This window comes from Sturnira hondurensis, unplaced genomic scaffold (assembly GCF_014824575.4).
Source record: "Sturnira hondurensis isolate 20B ecotype Veracruz unplaced genomic scaffold, ASM1482457v3 Scaffold0006849, whole genome shotgun sequence".
Lineage (NCBI taxonomy): Eukaryota > Metazoa > Chordata > Mammalia > Chiroptera > Phyllostomidae > Sturnira > Sturnira hondurensis.
In genome coordinates this window covers 275328-300324 of record NW_028079480.1, presented here as the reverse complement: position 1 = coordinate 300324, position 24997 = coordinate 275328, and the positions used below count along the sequence as shown (strand labels likewise).

The 24997-nt window shown below is 43.9% G+C and overlaps 1 protein-coding gene and 1 pseudogene across 1 annotated transcript; both read right to left on the bottom strand.

Annotated features, from left to right (window-relative positions):
- Positions 1–266: 266 nt before the first annotated feature.
- GOT1 (glutamic-oxaloacetic transaminase 1) lies at positions 267–24927 on the bottom strand. Its single transcript, XM_037050772.1, has 9 exons — positions 24697–24927; positions 14410–14591; positions 8564–8687; positions 7884–7996; positions 7547–7651; positions 5531–5681; positions 5280–5445; positions 4176–4318; positions 267–1077 (listed from the first exon to the last, which is right to left on the bottom strand). The coding sequence occupies exons 1-9, from the start codon at positions 24812–24814 to the stop codon at positions 938–940; spliced, it is 1242 nt and encodes a 413-aa protein (XP_036906667.1). The 5' UTR covers positions 24815–24927; the 3' UTR covers positions 267–937.
- LOC118990250 (60S ribosomal protein L22-like) lies at positions 15591–20009 on the bottom strand (annotated as a pseudogene).
- Positions 24928–24997: the final 70 nt, after the last annotated feature.

The following is a 24997-nucleotide window of genomic DNA, read 5'->3' as shown; positions in this document are numbered from 1 at the left end:
ACTGCATGGACGGGACTGCGACCCAGAATCACCCTGAGGGATGTCAACCCTTCTATGCATTAGGGTTTTAAGTAATACAGGAAGACAGCTGGCCTCTGTAGGACAAGCCAGGTAACTGGCTGGAGCTGTGGAGCGGTGCGTTCACATAAGAGGAGCCTGCTGCAAGCACGTGTTAGTTTTTTCTTTAGCGAAAATACACACATCCTTCTATAGCATTCATTTTAATCCATGCGTTATAATCCATGAGTGGGTCACAAAACCAATTCCACAGGTTCTCAATCAGCACTTTTATTTCTTTAGTGAAATGGTACACAACAGAATAGAATGGACTAGAAAATAACCAGAACATTGCACGCAGAAGGGCAAATACCGGTTTGTGAAACTTTTCAGTTAAATGTGTGCACATGTGTGTGATGTAAATTAATTTATTTCTTACTTCGGCTGCCCTAAAGGACTAAAGCTTGGGGCCATGGGGACACAACCATGCGGAAAAAGCAGGGAGACAGACACTCTGGGGAGTGATGATTTTTAATGACAGACAACACCCACAATCGCACGCGGCTCTTCAGACGACCTGAACTTTGGGACTAGACTTTGTAGAGTCAGGCAACACACAGAAGCACACAAGCGACACAGGCAAGACTCCTGTTTCTAGCGAGGGGGCAAGATATCTACATCTCATGATCAAAATACCGTTTTATTCTTAAATAGAAAGCTTTGTTTGCTCTGGCCTCCAAAAGGGCTCTCATCCCAGGCCCATGTTTCTTTTCAGAGGCTCTCTCCACGTGGGGCCAGTTAGGCAGAGGCCACCCCTCCAGAGCAGACTTTCAGTCCCCCCAAAATCTAATTAATCCATGATATATACAACTAGGTTTGTGCAGGCAGGGAACACTCATGACAGGACCGCTTTGGTGGGGCTGGTTTCCCAGTTGCTTCTTCACTGGATTTTGGTGACTGCTTCATGGATGGAGGTGGCCACGTAATCTATATTTTTGGTGGTTACGCCGCACATGTTGATCCGGCCACTTGGCAGCAGATAGATGTGCTTTTCACTGATCAGATACTCAACCTGCTTGGCTGTTGAAAACCGAAAGAGATATGTAATCACAGTAGGAATGCTTTAAGCCAAGAAGGTTCAGTGATTCCATGACAAATAGTTTTCCTTCTTTCCCCCATAGCATAGAGAAGCAAAACAGAAGGAATTATTTTGTCCAGTTGGTACACAGGGAAATATCCTCAATCAATTCTGGAAACTAGGCTGGCTAGCCAACTTTTTAATCCCCAGAAAGTTTAACATTGCTCCTCCTCAGGGGAATTTTAATCTGGGACTACCTCCCAACCCAATCTTGCACCAGGGTGTCATTCACCAGGACACCCTATCGACTGAAACAACCCTCAGACTTAGGAGCGTAGCACTGAGAGGAAGAACTGGTTACGTCGTGCTTCCTTCACCGTTCTTTCCCTTACCTGTATTTGCTCACCCCTCACCACCTGGCAGCAACCTCCCTTTGACACCCCCCTTTCACAGTCCATTGTACAGGCCTGTGCTTGAAAGGAGCTGGATAAACGCTGTGGGCATGAACCCACGGGCTGAAACACTGCAGGCGCCTCTCCGACCTGGCACTGCTCCGCTCTCTCATTCAAACCCAAGCAGGAGCGCTCTCCCACGCGTCTGCAGAAATTCTCGTGGATAAAGTAGGAAGGGACTGACTGTGCTTCCTTTGTGTCACAACCTCTAGAGCTTTTCTGCTTTATTGCAAAGCCATGAGAGAATTTCAGCTGATTTTTGTCTTATTTGTACCCTTAAGACACCATCACCTTAAGGGAATGGGATAATAATAATTGTCATGGACTGAATGTTTGTATCCCTCCAACATTCATGTTGAAAGCTGAACCCCCAATGTGACAGTATCGGGAGGTGGGGCCTTGGGCAGGCAATTAGTTTGGGATGAGGTCATGAGGGTGGAGCCCGATGATGGGAGTAGGGCCCTTATAAGAGACCGAAGGCAGCGTGCTCTCTTACCATCAGCGTGCTCTCTTATTCTCTTACCATGTGAGAATAAAGCTAGAACACAGCCACCTCCAGGTTAGGAAGAGAACCCCCACCAGATCCTGACTGAGCTGGCACCCTGATCTCAGACTTCCCAGCCTCCAAAACTATGAGAAATAAATTTTTGTTGTTTAAGTCACCTAATCTATATTTTGTTATAGCAGCCCGAGTAAGATGGTAGTAAAATCATAATAATCAGAGGAGCAAACACTACGTGCCACACAGTGTTCTGAGCACTTTATATTTAACTCAGTTCATCTTGATTGTAACCTTCTCATCCCCATTTTACAGATGTTGCAGAGGGGAGTCGAGTGACCTTCCCAAGGTCACACAGCTAGCCAGTGTTGCATCTGGGATTTTAAGGCAGGCAGTGTCACCCTTGATCCTGAGTTCTTAGCCATGACACTTTGCTACCTCCGTGTGGAAGTAGAAAATCTGGACCCTATACTCTGGGCTGCCCATGGGTCCCTCCAAACAAAGGGACCTTCAGAAGTGGCTGGCATGGCTTTGGCTGTGTAAATTAGAGTCATCCAAGAAAATAAAGTCTAACCTCACACAGCAATGCAGCCACAGACAAACCACTATTTGTAAATACTATGCCCCAAAAGCAGATGTGGTTACAGGTCTCTCATCCTGACTCTTAAAATGAAAATGAAACTACTCTACTGTTTCCTGACTTTTAAAACATTACGGTGGAGAAGCCAGTAAGAGTTATGGACTCTTACCCTAGAAAAAGGCCAATATATACATACCCAATTTTTGAAATATCATTTCAGGGGCGCCACAGGTCTCCTAAAGCACACCCGTGGACTGCAGGAGGAAAGCCCCTGTTCTGATGAATAGATGTAATAAAGGAATGTCATACCATGAGAGCTGTAGATGCCAGGGGATGGGCATCTGGGGCTCACTGCACAACTCCTCCAACTTTTCAATACGTTTTAAATTTTCCCTAAAAAGGTATTGGGAGGGGAAAATACCTCCCTATTTTTATAAAGGGTAAATGGTGCCAGATACTAAAAACATAACTTTTGTGTTACAAGCACAGATCTATTCTCACCATTCTTCAATCCATAATATAACTAATTTCCTACTCTGGAGGGTGGGATGACATAGGAGGTATGTGAAGCTGATGTTTTAGGGGGAGATATCCCCATCTTGTGAGCTTTTACAATATTACCATTAAAACCATTTCCATTACACTTAGTATTTTTAAAATTGGAGGAGGACTATTTTACTCATTCAGGTGAACTAACACCCATTCCAGGGCCATGAGGACAACTGTGGCTGACCAAGCTGTCCCTTTACTTTCCTGGGTAGCCTCTCACTTTGCCCCGCAGTACTTCAAGGGGTCTTTAGCACACTATCTCTACTGCCTTTCTTGTTTTTATATTTATTTCCTTTGGCTTTTTCTGAGCTCCTTTCAAACAGGCATTCTGATGGCCCTGGTTTATAATACCTCCCAGCACCTCTGTCACCCCAAGTTAGGCACACCGCACCGTGCGACCAGAGCTTGGCCAGGAGGTGCTTGGGAATGACTTATTAAGTGAATGAGCCCTCTAGCTTTGGAAAGGACAACCAATTGCAATAGGCCTTACTGACAGCTGACCAAGATCATACATGGCTGCCCACTGGACATTCAATCGTCATTTAATTCCAACTACCAATTTCTTGTTTATGAAATGGAAAGAACTTTGAAACCTCTTTTTGAGGGCAATGCCTATAAAGACCAACCAGCAAAGACCTGTTTAGAAATTAGGTCCCTGAAAAATCATATATAATATTTATACTTAGGATTATGGAAGAGCTGAAAGGTATCCAAGGATTTATGAGAGAACTTTCATAAATCAAGGCTCCAAGGTACAAACCCTGTCACTGGCCAGCTGGCTCTGAGCCACCTCCCTGCCCACAAAAATGAAAATGTGAATTATGGGAGGTGGGACAGACCACAGCAATGCTCTCCTGTGACCCAAGAAGTTCAGGAGGTGGATGGGGCACACCGAGAAACCTGTACTGGGCCAAGCCAATTCGGCGACAACTGATGGAGCCGAGCCCAAGGACACTAAGAAGAAGGAGCGCTGTGTCTAATAGCTGATAGTGAGCACTCGTGGGGGTGGGGGCCACTTACGGTTCAACCCCGTGAAGCTGAACATTCCAATTTGATCAGTGATGTGGTTCCAGGTTCCAGGGGTCTTGAGGGCTTCCAATCGTGCCTTGAGTTCAGATCTCATGGTCAGAATCCGGTCAGCCATTGTCTTTACATTACCGGTCCTGAGTGGACAGTGACATAAATACCAATACAGATAGGAGAGACTGTACAGGAAAATGTGGAGGTTTAAAATCCACAATTTAATCTATAATCTGAAAATGGGATCAGGCCTGCCTGCTATGGTACACGGATGCCTGGATGGGTGGATAAGCGGGCCAGAGAGAGAGCATTACCAGGCCGCAGGAAAGGACTATATTTACTGGTGGAGGTCAGTGCTTGCCTTGGCGTACTAGATGTAATACCTCCTATGTTTTAACTTAGACTTCATCTAGGTGCTGATCTAGACAGAATGATGTATTTTATCATGCCTAATTAAGTAAAGATTTCAGATAGAGCTACTATGTAAAAACTACTCTATTTCAAAATAAGATAAAATATATGTAAAGTTGTTAAGAAGTAAAAGCCCCCAGCCCTGGCTGGTGTGGCTCAATGGATTGAGCACTGGCCTATGAACCAAGGGTCACAGGTTCAATTCCCAGTCAGGGCACATGTCTGGATTGTGCGCTGGGTCCCCAGTTGGGGACACAAAGACGCAACCACACATTGATGTTTCTCTCCCTCTTTCTCCCTCCCTTCCCCTCTCTCTAAAAATAAATAAATAAATAAAACCTTTTTTTAAAATCTAAAAAAAAAAGAAGGAGAATGAGGAGCCCCAAATTGTCACAGTAACTTGAAGCTGGAAATCCTACCTGTTTCCCAACTTTAAGGCGATGAAGCCTTGGTGGGAGAATGGGGGAAACCAGCATTTCTTCCTAGATCCCCAGTGCTTGTTAGGCACAGGTGTTGTATTACACATGTGAGGGTAGGCAACACCCCTATATTATAGAAATACCTGAGACTCAAAAATAACAAAGTAATTATGTCCTGCCTCTGCCAAGATAAAAGGAACAGATGGTTGAATGTAATGGGACAACTATTGTTCTGCTTCCCCACCCCTTGCCCACCAGGCTGTGAGCCCCTTACCATTCCTTAAAGAGCTCAGGGTCAGAGAGGGTAGCGGCCACGATCCGCGCTCCCTGAGCAGGGGGATTGGACCAAGTAATTCGCACAATCTTCTCCATCTGGGAAAGGACCCGCAGGACGCTATCCCGTTCTTTTGCAACCACGGTCAGATTCCCCACACGTTCATCTAGAAACAGGGATAAGAATCAGCCGGGGGGGCCCGATGAGGGTAGGGTGGGCTGGGCAGGTCTGTAACTCAGGAGAACACTCACTGTAGAGCCCAAAGTTCTTGGAGAAGGACTGGGCACAGAAGAGCTCGAATCCTTCAGACACGAAATATCGAATGGCCCAGGCGTCTTTCTCTAGGTCTCCAGACGCAAAGCCCTGATAGGCTGAGTCAAAGAAGGGAAACAGAAACCGGCGCTGCAAGGAAGGAAAGTGAGTCAGAGCAGGAAATCCTTCTGGAATCAGCCTCGGACACTGGCTTTCCTTCCCCAACTGGTGCCCAGAGAGAATTTCTAACACTGTCCACTTCACCTATTTCTCTTTTTTCTGCATCTAACCACCACTTTAAATCTGTTTCTCTGTTCTACTAATTACGGATCCCCAAATCTAACAATTTCTTTACTGAAATCTAACAATTTCAGTAAAGCCTGTATTTTTGAAGTATTAATATATTGTCCCAGGGCCTATTTTTGAGGCACAGAAGTAGTGGCTGTCCTACTACGTTGGTGGATCTTTCCCACGGATTCCTGGTGTGATAGGCTTAGTCAAATGTCAGCTTGGTATCCCAAGGCCTCGTCACAACCTCAGGCTATTCTACTGAATACTGAAAGACCGAGAAGACTGCTTGCTTTCTATTCTAACTACTCCAGTCTCCTCAAATGGCGCCCCCACCCCACCCCACCCCCCCGCACCGAACTTGCTCCTGCTACTTGGCTCCCTCTCCATGTGGACACCGCCCCTCGGCCCCGAACCACTGAAGCCAGAGGCCAGGGTGCATCCTCCACTCCAGCCTCTGCAGCTCATCCCTCACGTCCACTCATCCTCCAAGTCCTGCCACTCCTGTCTCCTGAGAGCTCTAGAATCTTTTCACGTCTGTCACTGCCACCTACTTAGCTCAGGTCCCTATCAGCTCCTACCTGGGTTACAGCAACAGCCTCCTAACGGATCTCCCCGCCTGTCTAACCTTGACTCCCTCTGATCCATTCCCTATCATGCAGCCAAGGTGACCTGAAGACAACGTACATCCAACCACGTCACTCCATGATATCAAAGATTCCCAGCGGCTCATCAGTGCCCTCAGAATGAAGGCCAGTACCTCAGCCCAGGCTCTGGTTTCCATTCACTTCTCTAGCTTCATGACTCACACTCCCCCAACCGTCTAGGAATCTAAGCCAGGAATTACTTTCCTTTCCTTAAGTGCACCATGACCTCTGTATCTTGGGTTTTGGCCATGCTCTTCCCCTTGTAGGGAACACTCCTGCCCCTTCGGCCCCAGCCTGTCCTCATCCTTGAAGTCTCAACATGGAAACCACTTCTTCTAGGAAGACTTCTGCCACTACCACCCGCCCGACACACTCCGCCCCCACCCTCCGACCACACACACTCCTCCTACAGTCAAGGCTGTGTGTCTTCCTGCACCCAACCAATACAGCTGTCTCACAGTACTCTGCTGTCTCCCCAGACAGGCTGAGTGTGTTCTTTGCGGGCAGGGACCACCCCTGCTTCGTTCCCTCGTGCATCCCCATGCTGCCGGTCACAGAAATGCTGCTCAGTAAGCACCCTTTAAGCACATTAATAAAGAACATACATACACTTTAAGCTAGAAATTCCAGGCTAGGAAGTTCTTCGAAAGATATAATACAATGGAGTTTAAATAACTGTTCATAAGAGCAAGAAACCTGAGATCTGAATGTCCATCAACTGATTTAGTCAATCCCTAACGTGACACAACCGTGCACAGAAAACAACACTCCAAAAACAGTTAATGACACATAAAGGAGGTCAAGTGAAGGACGGGGTGTGTTATAAAACAGTGCAGACAAAATGATCCCATCGCTGTAAAACAGATTCTTGTCTAACGACACTTAAAAAAAAACCATTTACACCCTGCACCAAAATATTAACAGTGGCTTTCTTTGGATAATAGGATTTACAGTTAATACTTATTTTCTTTTTCAGGACTTTCTTCATTTACGAGTTCTTCAGTAAACAGGTATGACTCCGGAATACACTAAAGGTCAGAACATAGTACTTTTTAAGGGATGCTCTGAAGAGGCAGTTACCTTCATGACGGAGGCGATCTGCTTCCACTGCTCGGGGGTTGGGTCCGTCCCGGTCGGGTTGTGCGCACAGGCGTGGAGGACGAAGATGGAAAACTCAGGAGCGCTCTGAGGAGAAGGAGGCCATGTCAGCTCTGACACTAGCAGGAGTGGGGAGAAATAGAGGCAGTGGCACACTGGTCAAGGGCGACGTGTTCCATCTCTATGTGCCATTTCAGAAATCATCGTCTGGTTTGGGTAGGATCTCTCAGCCTCTCTCACTTATTAACAGACCCCAAAAGTTTTCCCCACTCCTCCTGACACAATCGGATTCTGTTTACTTTTTCAGCTCATGACCCACCTCCAGATCACTGAGGAAACCCTGGAGGTCAAGTCCTCTCTTCTGTGCATCCCAATAGTGATAGGACCGAATATCTTTAAATCCAGCAGCAGAAAACACAGCATTATGATTCTCTGCAAGCAAAGGGGTAAAACATGAAACGCTTTTACAAACACAAGGAGGTATAACTGGAAAGGACGTAAATCAGCGTCCAGGGCCCTGGAATATCCACTGCGCAACAGCGAGGTGAGGGGTTAAGATTTGGAAGAATGATTGTAACCAAAACCAGTTCCTATATCTGCAGTGGGATATAAGTTTATATGAAGTTTATAAGTTTATATGGGATATAAGTTTAATTATTCATATTCTTATATGAATAAGACTGATTCATATAAACTTATATCCCAATGTAGATACAGGAACTGCCTGTACCTACATTTTATGCCTCCTCTGGGAAGTTTCAACATACATGAAAACACAAGTCTACCAAGATTTGCAGGGGGAAGTACTCCTAATGTGAATTTGAGCACCCGCTTACTCATTTCCTGCCACAATCCACTGCTCAAGCCATTCCCAAATGTCAGTTGATCACCAGCTGGGTTACATTTCTAGATTAGCAGTGAGAGGCATGAGCATACTTGCCTCTGGCCTCTGTTTCTCCTCCTGATACACCTAAAGTATGATACACCTAAAGAACTCACCCCAGGTTGGTGAGGAAACGTAGACAGGTGTGTCCTTGTTGTTTGTTCCATTGTACCATCGTGCTAAGAAATCAGCTCCAATTCGAAGTGCACCTGTTCCCCCCAAACACTGCACACCTCCCACCTGAAATAAAAGAAGCAGGGTCACTGGTTGCTAACAGTGAGGTCAGAAAATACTGTAAAAACTATGGTGATGATAAGCACTTACTGTGTGTCTTCTCTGTGCTAAGCTCTTTAAACGTGCTATCTCATCCAACCTCACAGCTACATGGAGAAGATACTGTTGTTTGCCCCTGTTTGCAAATGAGGAAACTGAGGCCGAGGAGTGCAGCACCCTGCTCAAAGTTACCAGCTAACCGACAGCAGGGCACTTCAACCCAGGAATTGTGAAGTCTGACTCTTAGGGGAGCTTCCCTTGTGAACACAGAGGCAGAGGACATACCTAGGCACATTAGAGTGTGCCCTTGAAGGCGCTAAACCCAAGATCAAAACTGCCTTCCTGCAGAAGCCTAGAAAATGATGCGTGCAGCTTGCTATCGACATCAATCGGAACACTCCTTTCTCCTTCTATAATGCAAGTTTATTAATCCTTAGAAATGGGCTCTAACAAAACAAAGGGGACATATGAAAACTACTTCTCCTTGAGCTTCATCTCATCTTAATATGACCTCACATGGACAATAATAACAATCCTAAATGTTACCATTCACAAAATACCTTCACACACATTCCTATTTGGCCCTCAGACAGTCCCATAAAGTAGTTTCTACAGCCGCAGTTTCCCTGAGGAAACTGATTCAGAGACGCTGCCAGACAGCGGTGAGCAGCAGAGCCGGACACCCACCCAGGCCTCTTCCCTGTGGTCACTGTGCCTTGCTCGTGTTGTTCTGCCTGTGTCTTTGATTTTGCCCTTCCAAATTATAACAAGGTTTCAGCATAACTCTGGCAGTAGAGAAAGAGTGTAAATGACATGCTGCTGACTATGCTTACACGGTTAAGGAGAAAGGAAGAAATCACACGAGAAAGCCTGTCTAAAGAAAGGGAAGGGCACACCAATCTAGTAACAGTGGCAACCTCTGGGAGGGGCCTGGGCTATGGCAATAGGGGTCAAAGGGACTGTGGCCTAACCTGTGAACTGTCTTTTAAAAATAAGGAGTGTGTATTTATGCATTAGTTGTACAATTTTTAAATAATTTAAAAAATATATTATGATGTCTGGGATCTGCTGTAAAATAATTCAGCCTTGGCGGGGGGGTGGGAGGTATACAAGACTGACCAAATACAGATCATCATTGAGGCTAGACGGTGGACACGTGGAGGTTTGCTCATTGCACTGTTTTGTTTATTTTGTATATATTTGAAATTTTCCACAATAAAAAGGTAAAAATAAAATCCTAGGTAAAGAAGAAAAGCCCCCAAAATCTTTTTTAAAAAACTAACATAACACTGGTGTTTAAAGGTGACTGAAAACAAAAACAGAAAAAAGGGAGAGGCTTACCTCTTCCATGAATACTAACTTTCCAAATAAACATGAATGAACAGTATGAATTCAAAAGTACACTTAAAACTAGCCCTCTGATCAAGTGAGAACCATCCCATGAATGCACGATTATTAAGAAACACATTATAAAATTTTTCATGCTGCTAAACAGAGAAAGTCCAAATGATCACCATAAACAGATGAGAAAGACAACATAGATATTTCTGATATAAATGCTCAGGAAGACATAAGAAAATGCATACATCCTGAAAAATAACTGGAAAAAACATCCACTCAGCCACAATGAATAAGTAAGCCTCACGATGAACAATGAATCATTCGCAGAAAGCTCCTCTAAGCCATAAACAAGGCAATGATAACTATCACCACTATCATGCCTCACTGTCCTATTTACATTCGGCGATGTTCACATCTGTGAAGGAGTACTGTCTGAAAGAAGAAAGAAGCAGAGTTGAGATTCAAGGAAATGCGACACTGAGCACAGCTGCACGCTGCAGAGAGACACAGGAGCGTGGACGTGGTGAAACTGGGTGCCTGCCGGCTCTGGCAGACTAACTTCCCTGTTCTTCAGGGATCCCGACCCAGCCTTCCCATTACATAGAAGGCTTCGCGTCCACAATTGTGAGCTATCTGAATTCTTTAATGCAAATCTCTATCAAGGTAATGTAACCTACATGCGTGTTTATTTTTCATGGATTTGTCCCCAAGTTGAATGTCAACTTTATTCATTATTTCACATTTCACACATTAAGTAATTCCGGAATGTTGACCATTCCTATACAAATAAGCAAGGTCTCCCTAAAACAAGGTTTTAAGTTATCATTGACATGTAACAAGTGGGTGTGGCTGTCTGAGAAAATGTTTCCAGGGAAGATTTTTTCTTTCCTATGCTCAGCTTTTAATTCCACCCTTCCTCTCCCAGTCCAGAAAGCAAATTCGTGAACTAAAATAAGTCAGAAAGTCAACAGATGATTGAAAATGTGTTTGGAGAAGATACACCCACTTCACTAACATGAGCTGATCCTTGATATTCATGATGTATATAATGCTTAATAAATCAAATTTTCAAGAAACTAGCACTCCCTAAAATAAACATATATATGGGATGGATGGCTTCAGTGATGTACACATTGCTCTAAACTACATCTGCATTAACAGAAATGAATTTACAATGGATCAATAATGTAGCAATTTGGTCACTCTGTCAACTGATTTTTAGCAAACTGCTCTAGAGCCCAAGAAAGTTCTGTATTTGGGATGAAGGAAAATCATAATATCAAAGGAAATAAATACACACTTCTCAAGAGGCCAGGCAACTAGACCTGAGTGGCCAAACAGTGATATCCAGAACAAGAGAAATCCAGTAAGCCTCGTTGTGAGGCTACGTCAGTAGATCATCCATACTTTGGACTTGGCCAAAATCCCTGCTAGACTCTAGAACATCTGTCTGGATCACAAACTACTAGTGTGGTAACTTCACTGTGAGGGGCAGGACGGCCAAGTAGATGCTGCTTGCAGTCAAGGTCATACTGCACCGATCTGGGTGCCCACAGCAATTCACACAATATCTGGCTCCTGGGACTAAACAAATATGGGCGCAACCAGATGGAGAGAGTGACAGTGATGAGACAATGAGCACCACAGCCAAAGCCCCACAGCTGCCAGTCACCTGGGGGGTCACCATGTGACCCACATGCCCTCCTACCTACAGGGGCTCAGTAACTTCAGAAGCTGAAACAGTACCACGCAGGAGATGAAAACTGGACATTTTTGTCTGGATCCTCTGGTCTGAAGATGGAAAAGCAGTAAAAGGCAGTGAGGAGTCTAAAAAATAGGTCTTTTCAAATGGCTACCAGACCTGCTCATGTTAAATCCTGAGAAGAAAAATCTAAGGGAAGATGACCTGCTTTCTGGTTCATTCGTGGTTCCTCTCCTCAAGTCTTTGCCCAAATGGCATTTCTATTCTACTGTGACCATCCTAGTTAAAACTTGTATCCACCCTCTCTCCTACCCACAGACTCTAAATATGCTTTCCCCCACTCTATTCTTATGGCATTTATCATCTTTTAATGCACTACATCATGTTCTTATTTATTACGTTTATTGTCGGTTGCACTCCACAAAACCGTAAGCCAGGACAGGGGGCCTGGGGTGATCGGGTCACTGCTGCAGTCCAGGGCCTGGCACAGGGCCTACCCCCGGCGGCAAGCACTCATCTGCTGACTGCGTCAGTGAGTAAACTCAAACATCTGAGAATCTCTGAGGGGCCAGCCTAGGAGATAAATGGTGAAGATTTGCAAGATAAATAAGCAAGCCATCATCCCTGCCCTGGGGAAGTTATGGCCTAGTGGGAGAGACAGACTTATAAAATTATACACCTAATTATACTTCTGGGCTTTCAAGAGGTGAGGGAGGCATTCACAGCAGAGAAACACCTGAGGCAAAGGCTCTTGGAATGACAGGACCTGGAGGGGAGGCGGGGAGAAAGGTGTGAATAACTGGAAAAACAGGATGAACAAACAGCTATAAATATGCTGCTCGCCCAGTTCAACATCTGGATTCTACCTTGTAAATAATGGGGGAGCTATAGTGTACGAGGGGGGAGCAGCTGGCATGATTACCTTTTTGGGTTTTTGTTTGTTTGGGTTTTTTTGCTACAGAAGATAATTCTAGCTGCACTATGCAGAATATACTAGAATAGAGAAGAGACTAAAGGCAGGAGACTAGTAAAAGAATCCAAATGAGGCGGTGGTAGGCTGAACTGATACAGGAGCCTGGGGGTGCTGCAGACATCGGGGGACAAAGCAAAGGCTCAGAGCTCACTATCAACTGGTACCTAGGGTAATAAAAGTGCCGTTCCCCCCAAAAAATCTTCAAATATTTACAGACTGACATTTAAATTTGTTCTATGACCAAAAACAACAAAGGATGAACTAGAAAGACTACGAGGGAGGACTCCATTCCACAAGCAACAGCCCCAAGTCTTACAGTAAGTGGTCAAAAATGGGGGGCACTGGGCAAAGGAACAAGAATCGGCCAACACAGTTAATAAGGGTATAAGAACACAAACTTACAGGAAGAAATTCCCCGACACAGAATCGCTGTTTTCATTTGTCAACAGAATGCCAACTATAGAAAATAACCCCCAGTTGCCAAAGTTCCCCAATTTCAAACTTCATCAGGACACTCCTCTCCCCCTGTGGAAAGTGGATCATCAGAGCAACTTTCCAGTGCCACGCCCTTAATCTCCAAACTCTACCATTTCTACCGTATTCCCTTTCAGTTCCTTCCATAATTCTTTAAAATCAATACGCATGTCCTTGGGTGAAGATAAAAAAAAATTCCTGTGAAGGAAAGGGGATTGACAGAGAAAGGTCTTGGAAAGAGAGGATGGTGGTACCCTCCAAGATTCTGATTTAACTGGTCTGGTATGGGATCCCGCCATCAGTATGTTTTTTTAAATTCCCCAGGTGATACTAATGTGCAGCCAGCACTGAAAACCTGTGTTCTGGCCTCTTTCCCCAAGGTTTAGCTGAAGTCTCATCTTTGGCCATTACCAGCCTCCCTCTCTCCTGAATCCCTACAACACTAAAAATCTCCACAATACCACTTCCTGCGACATAGAGCCTCTGTCACTGGCTGCTTCCAAGTGTGCCTTCCATGTGTCATCAGTTATACACAGACTGTACGCCAGGAAGCACCCGAATGAGAAGCTGAGATCAAGGCTAAAAGAATGAAGGGTTATTAGAACTGACAGGAACTTCAGAGAACATCTAGACTAGTGGTTCTTGAATTGGGGGGTCACAGACTCCTTTAGAAAATCTGATAAAAGTTATGACTCTTCTCCTCAAAAATACACAAACACACAGAACTCTGCATAAAATTTCAGGGGAATTTGGAGGCCCCTTAAGTGACCCCTTATGCAAGTTATCCTTATGAAACCATGAACCACAAACTAGTCCTTCAGTAGCATGTGGATGAGACACAAGGGCTGGAAGGATAACTGATTTCCTATGGTCAAAAACAGTGGCAGAGCTGAATCCAGACCCTGGGCTCCTGATCATTCCATTAAGTTCCCATGTCTTGGCATTTCCTCTGGCTGCGTCACACTCAGCAGCTGAAATCTGATCATCAGCTGGGCAAAAGTGAACAACTGAAGAGGCTGTGCTTTATGCAGAAGCACGTTACTGCACTCCCAGGTTCCTGAGGTCACACTACTTAAACTCTTATTCACAGACAGTTCAACAGACATAGCACCTAACATTTTACAACAACTTGAATTCTCACCCTTTTATTATCTTCATTGTTCCTAAAGAGAAAATATACCACCTCATCCAAAACTCACCCGCTTCTCCTGGAGAGCTGGGCTGTCGTCCCCAAGGGCAAGGCGGGAAGCGTGAGTCCGGAACTCCACTAGGCCCAGGATCGGCAGATACTCGTGGTTGAGGGTACTGTCGTTAGCTATCTTCTGCTCCACCTTCCTCACGACAGGCAAAACCCAGGGCTGGGAGTCATCTGTGCGGTAAGCTGCGACAGGGGAAAGAGTTGTATAAGGGAATTGTCTGAGGCTTCGACAAATAAGAGTTTGGAACTGTGAACAGGAAAAGTTCTACGACCATCTGATAAAAACAGACCTGAGGGAAACGACCTGCTTTGTGCCAAGCACTAGACCTGGTGCTGGGCAAGCAGGACAGACATGGTTCCCATCCTTATGAAACTTACAGTTCTAAAATACACGACCACCAAAAACTAGAATGCTGAAACAAAACTGGGACATCCAAGCCCGATAGAGGGAGAGAATGCATGAGACAGCACTCAGCAACTAAAACGGTGCATCTAACAAATGCTGTGTCAGTACTGCTGGTGCGCTGAGGTCTCTACGGCCACGGACTCAGCAACCTGCTTCCTTCTGCACCTTTCCAAGCGATCTCCAGAAAAGGGCTATGATACTGCAGATGAATGTGGTACCTTCAAACATAAACATGGAGAAGGGGTGGGAGGATGGGAGGAGTCCCGCCCTTCTTCTTGTCCTATGAGAACAGAAATGGGACAAGTGACAAACACTCTGTGACTAGATTCCAACAACTGGTTACACAATCGCCAACAACCCACTGAAACACACCTGCGTCCTGTGTTCTGACATCATTTAATGTTTACCATCTTAACAGTTCCTCCCACTTCATGTGCTTCACACTTTTATTGGTCTAAATGCATCTATTTCATCTATTTCACCTTGCTTACAAGCAAATTTCTGAGCACTTCTACACTAAACGTATTTTTTGTCCACTCTGGGTTATCCTATCACAGTTCTCTTTTCCCTGTACCACCCTATGATTATTTTGGGATTACAGCTTTAGCGGGCAGCTGCTCTGGCTTGCACCCAAGCCAGTGATCTCTCCAGACAGAAGTCCTGACTGAGGCCACTTGCCTCTGCGTGAATGTTTAGGTATCCAAAAGCCTGTATTTTTGCAAGTGACTTTGACATTGGAAATTTTCGAGTAGTTCAGATTGAGGTTTTTTTGGGGGGGTTCCTATGTTTTATTCAAGAACTTGCACAAAATGTTATCAGATAAATGAGTTTTAATCCTCATCTTCCTCCTCTTCTTCATCCTGGTTTATCTGGAAGTAGCAGCAATTCATAACTCTCTTTGCTGTTAGCAACTACACGCAACAAATCATGGAGATTACTCTTCTTCAAATATTCTTTTGGTGAGATGTTTCAAATACCTTTTGGAAAAAGGCACCTCAGAAGTCACAGGGATCTTGCTCTTGCTTCTTTCGATGGTTACAACCCCTCCACCAAGGTTTCCAGCTTTTCCATTCACTTTGATTCTCTCCTGAAGGACAGTTCAAAATTGGCAGGATCTACGATTCCATCTTCTACTGGGTGGGTGCAGTCGAGGGTGAACTGCAGAACCTGCTTCTTTTTTTTGCCCCTCTTTGCCACAAGCTTTTTCATGGGAGCTTAGGCAGCCGCAGACCTGATTAAGTTTTATCCAGTTGATTTCTGCCCAATATTATCCCCTTTTTTTAAAAAGTCACTTCGTAGGGTGGTTGGTATTATTTACTGAAAAACACATGTTGATTGTAGAAAACTTAGAAAAGCCCAGAAATGGTAAACATGATTAACATGTAATCCCAGCACCTAGAGATAAGGAGTACGAAAATTCTGGGGTACAACCTTCTTAGGCTTAATTTTTAAATATATTTTATTGATTATGCCATTACAGTTGTTCTATTTCCCCCTTCATTCCCCTCCACCCTGCACACCCCTCCTCCACTCTTCCCCCCCTTTAGTTTATGTCCACGTGTCTCAAGTTCTTTAGATTCTATATTTCCCCTACTATTCTTGCCCTCCCCCCATCTATTTTTTACCTACCATCTATGCTACTTATTTTCTGTATCTTCTCCCCCCTTCTCCTCCTCCCATTTCCCTGTTGCTAACCCTCCATGTGTTCTTCATTTCTATGGTTCCACTCCTGATCTAGCTGTCCTCTTGGTTTGCTTTTGTTTTAGGTGTGGTTGTTAGTAACTGTGAGTTTGCTGTCCTTTCACTGTTCATATTTTTTATCTTCTTTTTCTTAGATAAGTTCCTTTAACAATTCATATAATAAGGGCTTGGTGATGATGAACTCCTTGAACTTGACCTTATCTGAGAAGCACTTTATCTGTCCTTCCATTCTAAATGAAAGTTTTGCTGGATAAAGCAATCTTGGCTGTAGGTCTTTGGATTTCATGACTTGGAATACTTCTTTCCAGCCCCTTCTTGCCTGTAAGGTCTCTTTTGAGAAATCCGCTGACAGTCTGATGGGTACTCCTTTGTAGGTGACTGTCCCCTTATCTCTTGCTGCTTCTAGGATTCTCTCCTTCATTTTAGTCTTGGCTAATGTAATTATGATGTGCCTTGGTGTGTTCCTTCTTGGGTCCAACTTCTTTGGCACTCTCTGAGCTTCCTGGATTTTCTGGAAGTCTATTTCCTTTGCCAGACTGGGGAAGTTCTCCTTTATTATTTGTTCAAATAAATTTTCCACTCGTGGCTGATTCTTTTCCCCTTCTGGTACCCCTATAATTCGGATGTTGGAACGTTTAAAGATGTCCTGGAGGTTCCTAATCCTCTCTTCATTTTTTTGAATTCTTGTAACTTCACTTTTTCCTGTTTGGGCATTTTTTTCTTCCTTCTGGTCCACCCCCTTGATTTGAGTCCCTGTTTCCTTTCCATCACTATTGATTTCCTGTGCATTTCCCTTCATTTCAATTAGTTTAGCCTTCATATGTTCCTCTAATTTGTGGCTAAAATCAACCAGTTCTGTGAGCATCCTGATTACCAGTGTCTTGAATTGTGCATCTGAGAGGTTCGTTATTTCCTGGTCACTTAGAGTTATCGGCTCTGGGGCTTTGAGTTCTTCTTGAGCCATATTTTGGATTGTTTGTGCCTGTTACGTATGAGGAGCAGAGCCCTAGGTGTTCACCAGGGCCCGGCGAACCAGTCGCTGGGTTGTGACGCTGTATGTGGGGGCGGGGCCAAAGGAAAGCAATGGCGGGCGCCCTGTGCTTTCTTCCGCCGCCACCGCAGGCCGGACAAATCATCCCTCTGCGCGTGAATGGGCCTCGTGATCCATCCCACTGCTCACAAATGTGCAACCGTGGTCAGCCGCTGCTGGGTTCGTTGCTGGGGGTTGCGAGGTCCATCTCACTTCTCACTCCCGCCGTCTCAAGCCCTCACTGGGTCCGCCCGACGCTACCCTGGATGCCTGGGCACCTGGGGTCGAGGGATCTTTCCTGCCCAACCCTGCTCCACTGCTGGCTCCGCCCCTCTTACCCGTCCGGTAGAACGGTTCGTTGTTGTTGTTTTTGTTGTTGTTGTTGTTGGACTTCCGTATAGTTCAATTTTCTGATCTTTGGCTGCGTCTTTGTTCTCCAAACCTTTGTTGTATTCAAACTTGGTTGTGGGAGAAGGCACAGTGTTTCCACCTACGCCTCCATCTTGGCGAAAGTCCCTAGGCTTTATTTTACATGAGTATATTCTTTTATAAAATATGGATCAGACTGTATAAAGAATTTTCAAAATGCTTTTTTTCACTTATTAAATATATGAGCATCTTTAATCACCATTAACTGTTCTTCCAATAGGTGATACATTCACACGTCCTCATCCCATCTTTATCATCCATCTACCTAGTTCCAGGTACTCTCCCTCCATAAATAACAAGTGTTCCTAATTTCTTTTTGTAGCCTTCCAGAAGTTCCCTTTGCACACACAAGCAAATACAGCTATGGTCCCCCACCTTTTACACAAAAGGTAACATAGAGCATAGTACACACTCTTTGGTTCCTTGCTTTTTCCACTTGAAGATCTTTTTCTATCTGTGCATACAATGTCTGTTCTTTCTTACAGCTGCAAAAGTGCTAAATGTAGCATAATTTGTTTTGCCAATTTCTGGTTGATGAACATTTGTTTCCAATTTGGGACTATTATAAAACTTCAGTGAACAACCTTGTACACACGTCATCTTACATGCATGCAAATATATCTGTCAGATGCATGGCTGAAAATGGAAGAGTGATCTGAGAAGTATGTGTATTTGTGGGTTTTGACAGAAATCCAAACTGGCCGCCATGGGGATTTTATCAGTTTATATTCCTATCATCAATGTATAAGACTGTCTGCTTCCCCATAGCCTCACTGAGTGATTTTCTGCCAATATGAAGTTGCAAATAGAATCTCAGAGTAGTTTTAATTTGCATTTCTCCTATTATAGATGAAACTGAGCATTTTTCATATATATATATAAGCTATTTATAACACAATTGTAGTGGCTAGACTCTCCATGTTAATTTAGGTTATTTACTGTTATAAACATTGTGGTGAATGTTCTTACAGCTTTACACATATTCATGAGTGTTTCTTTAGAAAAAATTTCTAGATGCAAAATTACCAAATCATATTATATAACTAATGAGACTTTTTATAAGATCATTTTGGTTTTGCATCTGTTTTCTATCAACTAACTCTACCCTACAGGAATGTGTCATCCGTAAATATGATAAGCACATCAAGCTAGTAACAGAAATGTGGCCAGTGCTGCGGACTGACATAGCCATCAAACAACCAACAGTCTCTGGGCAGATAGACCTAACTCCAATGTTGTCATACCCCAGCTCACCGGACTAACTCCCTCTCAACAAGTTCAAAAAGCCCATGTTATCAGGGGAGATCTGGTCTGTTTTTTTAAAGAGATATAATAATAACTACTTACTTCCAAGTAAGAGTTGTCACTTTTGCAATTGTTTTTGGAGGTGACATCTCAATGTTTTGAATATTCTCAATGGTGCCAAATCTTCACTTCACTGGAGGTAAATTTAATTTTTGGAAATGGTACTTCTATCATGTCTAGCAAAGCAGGTGGGTGATTAAACTGGATAATATTAATGCAGAATTATAAAGATAATCCTATGTGAATCTAGGCCATAGCAAGAGAGTTTTCAGGAATCTTTGAGCAATAGCAGTATATATGGACTGCACTACACAGAAAGAATATTATTTAGATATACAAGAGCTTGGGAATTAATAGAAAAAAAACAGTTCTGTTATGCCTTACATCTGTTTGGAGGTTATATATGTAATCATGCTACCTATATTATATTTATGAGACTATCATTTGTAAATCATGTATTCTAAATAAATGAAATATGAAGGATAAAGAAAAGGCCATAGTACTACTGCTCTTACCAGTAGTGTATACTCTATGCAACTCTAAGAAATACTTATGTCAAGGAGGCAGTGTGTCTACACTGTGGCAAAAGATAAATTGGCCAATTTATACCTCCCCTTTCTGCTGCACTTCCCAGTTTCAGTTCCAGATGTATTCCCAATGCCTTGCTTAACTGGCCTAATGAGGTAGAGGCAGATTCCTCTTGGGTGATTGGAGCAATGAGGTCAAGCATTATCAATAACATTATTCCTGCTCTCCAGAGGGATTTGATTTGTTTCTAGACCCATGAGCTTCTCATTCATTTTTTTCATCCACTCATTCATTTCACAAGACTTACTAAATCTTCCACGTATCAGGCACTGGCTAGAAGTAGCGACAGAGAGATGGGCAAGATAAAATAAGACAATGCTCTCCAGAAAACACAGAGCATAGACCCCTTAATTCTTCTGTGAGGGATGAGGGAAGATTTTAGAGACAATGAAGTGTGAGAGGATTTAAAAGAAAAAAGGGCCCTGGCTGGTGGACTGGGTCCCTCAGTGGACTGCGCCCTGGCCTGCAAACCAAAGGGTTTCTGGTTCAGTTCTCAGCCAGGGCCATGCCTGGGTTGCAGGCTAGTTCTCTGGCTGAGGGTGTGCAAGAGGCAGCCACACACTGATGCTTCTCTTCCTTTCTTTCTCCCTCCCTTCCTCTCTCTCTAAAAATAAGTAAATAAAGTCTTTTATAAAAGGGAGTGAAAAAAAGAAACAAGGAAAGAAGAGCATTCCAGGCAGAGGGAACACCTGTGCAAGGTCCTGAAGGCTTGAAGAGATGAGGTTTTGGAGGCTCTGCATGATCACGGCTGGCATGTAAGATCCACACACGGAGAAATAGAAAGGAGTGGCTCAAAGAGTCTTGGAGTCTCTCCTAGAAGGAACTTCATTTCACTGGGCAAGCCAGTGAAAGCATTTAAGCAAAGGAGTGACATGGACAGCTGTACATTTTAATAGGATCACTTGAGTGACAGGATAGAAAATAAACTAGAGAGGAGGACAGAGGCAGATAGTTAAGTCAGGACATTACTGCAATAAACCCGAAGGAAAATAATGAGGTCTTTAATTAAGACAGCAGCAGCAAAGAGAAAGAAACGGAGAGATAATTTTTTAAAAAAGATTTATGAGGCAGAAGAGACATAAGCTAGTGACCAAGTAATCAGACCTGGGACCCAGGAAAGGGTACCTGATGACTCCAAAGTCTCTCTCTCATTTGGATAATGACTGGTGGTGGTGGGGTCAACCAAAACATAGACCATAAAGGGGAAGAAAATAGAAAAGATTGAGGGGAAGGTGAAGATGATTAGTTGTGTTTTAATTATTTGAATAACGTTGAATTTCAGGTGGTTTTAGGATAGGTCCAGCAAACTGTAGCAAGTATGGGCTTGGTGTTCAGAGAAGAAATCCAGGACGGAAAGAAAGACTTCATAACTATAGACATCGACAGTAGCCAAAGCCACTGTATAACAAGGACTTACTGAATACTTAGTACAATACATACAAGGCACTGTACTAAATGCTTTACATTTTTTTTACTCTCAATTCTCATACTAACTCACAAAATAGATATTGTGATCCCTATTTCAGGGATCTAGAAACTGAGACCAGAGAAGTTAAATAATTTTCCCAAGATCCTAACGACTGTAAGAGTCCTATTATTAAGTCAAACTATTAAGTTCATGGATCCATGTGACTTTTTTAAGAGAAAGAGATGTCTAGAAAAAGCCCAAAGCAAGCAGATCCCAGAGGACTGTGTGAGAGACCTCCTTATCAGCATGCTCCCACACCAGTGCCCTTGGGTATAGGCCTTTTTTAAAAAGTCACCCAGGTTTCAGGTGAGTCCAGCAGTCTTGCTTTCCAGAAGAAAAGGAACAAGATAGAAATTTAAATGGTGAAACCACCACCCTCTCCAACTCCTAAGATTTCCTCTCCCCTCACCCTTCCCCACCTAAAAGCCCATGCAGGGATGCCTCTAATGTCCTTCTCCAACTCGGGTCCTGGGGGAAGGCCAGAGGCACTCGAAAACCTGACGCAGCACATCTCCCCAGCGATTTTATCTGAAGATGCCAGAACCCAGATTAAAAACAAATATTAAAGTAAGCACAGTTTGGAGCAAGAGAAAGCTGTTTATGTGATAAATGAACTGGGTCTATGAAGAAAAGTCTTGCTTCAGACTGCACAAAGCTAGGCCCACGGCTCCCTGGCCTTTAAAGCCATTTGTCTGAACCTTTGAGAAGGACCAGAACAGTCAAATCAGACAGCATCATCCGTAACAGTGGGAAATGTGATGCTCTGCTCTCACTACAAGGAAGTTATGCAAACAGTTACGGCAATAAGAAACTCTCTGAGGAAAGATCTGCAAGTAGCAACTAGCTAATAAGGTTATGATTGCAATTTATTTTAAACGTGCCCAGCATCACTAGAACCTGAGTTGGATAACCTCCATTGGGCTCTATCTTAACTTGGAGGGAAAAAGAGTATCTTCCCCTAGGTCAGTGATTAATTACATTTCCTTCACAAAGAACTGACTGTGAGATGCGTATAGAGTTAGGACATACACACACACAAGTTGGAAAGAGACCTCTTCCACTCTACTTTATTTAGACCCTTATCGAAGCACCTGCCATCCACAAAAAAGACGGGTCACAGTGATCATCAAAAACAATATTTATATAACACTTTTCATTTACATATCACATTTTACAAATAATTGTTCATTTAATCCTCAGTCAACTGAAGAGGCCAGTCAGTAACATTATTATCCTATCCTACATTCCAGTAATGTGCTAGTGAATCTTAGAGTAGAATTTTAGAGAAAGGGCATACACATCCTGGCTCCTCATTTAATCAACTGAATCTGTTAAATAACCCATCCTAGGGCACATCACTGGACCTGTATCCAGGTCTATGGCTCTTCCCACTATAGTGCACTGGCTCCCCCAAACAGAGGAGGTGGCAGAGACCCAGGAGCGGGAGAGACCCGGCCTGGAATCCCAGCTCCACACCACCCACGGCCATATAACCTGAGGCAAATTGCTTCATCAGTCTGGGCTTTAGTTTCCTTACCTCTAAAACAGTAACAACCGTACACTCATCGTAACCATTAATGAGATTAAAATGAATAAATCACTTGCTCAGAGTAAGGAGGTGGAGTTCCTGGAAAACATGACAAAGGAACTGTCATAGTTGAAGTGAACTTCTGAGGTACAGAATATGTGCCTGAGCTAATCACTTCTGGCATGAGCACTTTATTCTTGAACCAATGTCAGAAACGTTTTCACTTCGCAGCTCTTGAGCTGATAACTTTTGGTCAACATCTTCTATGTGACCCACCCCCCAAAAATGTCAAAACAATAATAGTAATGGCTAATTCTTACATAACTCCTACATATGTGCCAGAAACTGTTCTGAGCACTTTAAATGTAATTAATCCTCAGAAAAACTCTGTAAGACAGTCCAAAAGTAACTGAGCCAATGAAATCTGAGGTTTTAAAAAGATACATTTAGATCAACATCAGTATTAGTTCTTCACTATATATCTGGCCCTAAGGTAATACTTGGGAGTTTTGGATTGGTACTTGAATGGTACTCACTCCAATTTAATTCCAGGTAATTTTTCAATATTCTCCCAATCTGCTGCCTGCTAAAAATATCACTTTCCCTCTGTGGGTGAAAAATGCTTTATTACGGGAAATTTCAAAAATATACAAGATTGCAAGAATAAGTTAATAAGGTACCCATTACATGTACCCATTTCCCAGCTTCAACAAATTGTCAGCTTCAAAAAACCATCATTTTTAATGGCCTTTTCCTCATTCTTCCCCCATAATCTTGGCAGACTTTTTAACAGGTCCTATGGGCAGGCAGAGACAGCCGCAGTGGGAAGACTGATTCTGAACCTCCTCCTTCTTGCTGCCCTCTGCTACAAAACATGAACTTTCTTTCAAAATTTTTAGTCCTTTTACTCTAAGGCACTTCTCTAGCATAACACATCACCCTACTCATGCTCTTCCAGGTTGCTCTCTGTACGTGGTCAAGAAAGTGTCTGTGGAGTTTCAAACATCCACATGACGGTGACAGAAATAATAAATTCACCAGAGAAAATTAGAGCTAAAGGAATTTCAGAAGCACTTCAGTACAAATCTTTTTCTTGGCAGAGGAGGAAAACAGGCCCAAGCTCTGAACTGTCCAAGGTCCAATACAAGCAAGAAAGAAAGACAAGGTTGAGTGGAAAATGACCTTCTAATGTCCACTCTTTCTCACTATCTCTACGAATTCCATCCACATTTCAGAGCCAGAACATTTTTCCCAGGTTCCCCCAGGAAGGATTAACCTGTCGCAGAAGCATTTTCCACCTCTATTATCTCACTTCACATCTACTAATTTTAAATTGCTTAAGACCAAAACCAAAGCTCAGCCTTCCCCCACAAGCCTTGGGAAAGTACCTGATTGATATTTAGTAGTCATTCAAATATGTACGGACTCAGAACAGAGCTCCCTAGGGCTGAGTTCTTTAATCCACTTCCCATCAACCAGGACTGCAAGCCTGTTAGTATTCCTATCTTCCACCCTCCCCTTAAAATCTCAGGCCGCCCCATTTCTTATTAAGTTAAAAGATGCAGTATGAAGAACACAGAATAGCGGACTGGAAAAACTGAGTTTGTGTCCTGGCGGCCACACCTGGTTTGTGTGACCTTGGATACACCTCCCTTTTCCAAGGATTCTTATACCCTGTAAAAATGACAGGTTGAATGAAACCTCGACGATCTCGAACCCTTTCCGGGCCACCCTAGCACCAAGCTAGGCCTCGGCATCTCCCACAGCCCCCACGGCCGGAATTCTGTCCGCTCCGCTCCCCAGGTTGCACACTTCTGGGCACTGCATCTTTACCTCCAACTCCCAGGTTGACCTTGCGGGGATCTGGATCCTCTCGGAAGTCGGCAGTGAGCTTAAAGACAAGGACAGGCGGAGCCTGAGGAATCTCTACAAACACTGACGGAGGCGCCATAGCGAGAGAGTTGGAGTCGGCCAGGGGCTCCCACCGTAAATCTTAAGCCACTCGGTTCAGTCTAGCGGCGCGGGCTGGAGGAGACTCTCACCTTCACCTAGCCGGCGGGGCGGGCCCGCAGCCTCCAATCGTCGAGCCGCGTCCGGAGCTTGGCAACGCAATTAACCAATTGTGAGCTTCTGA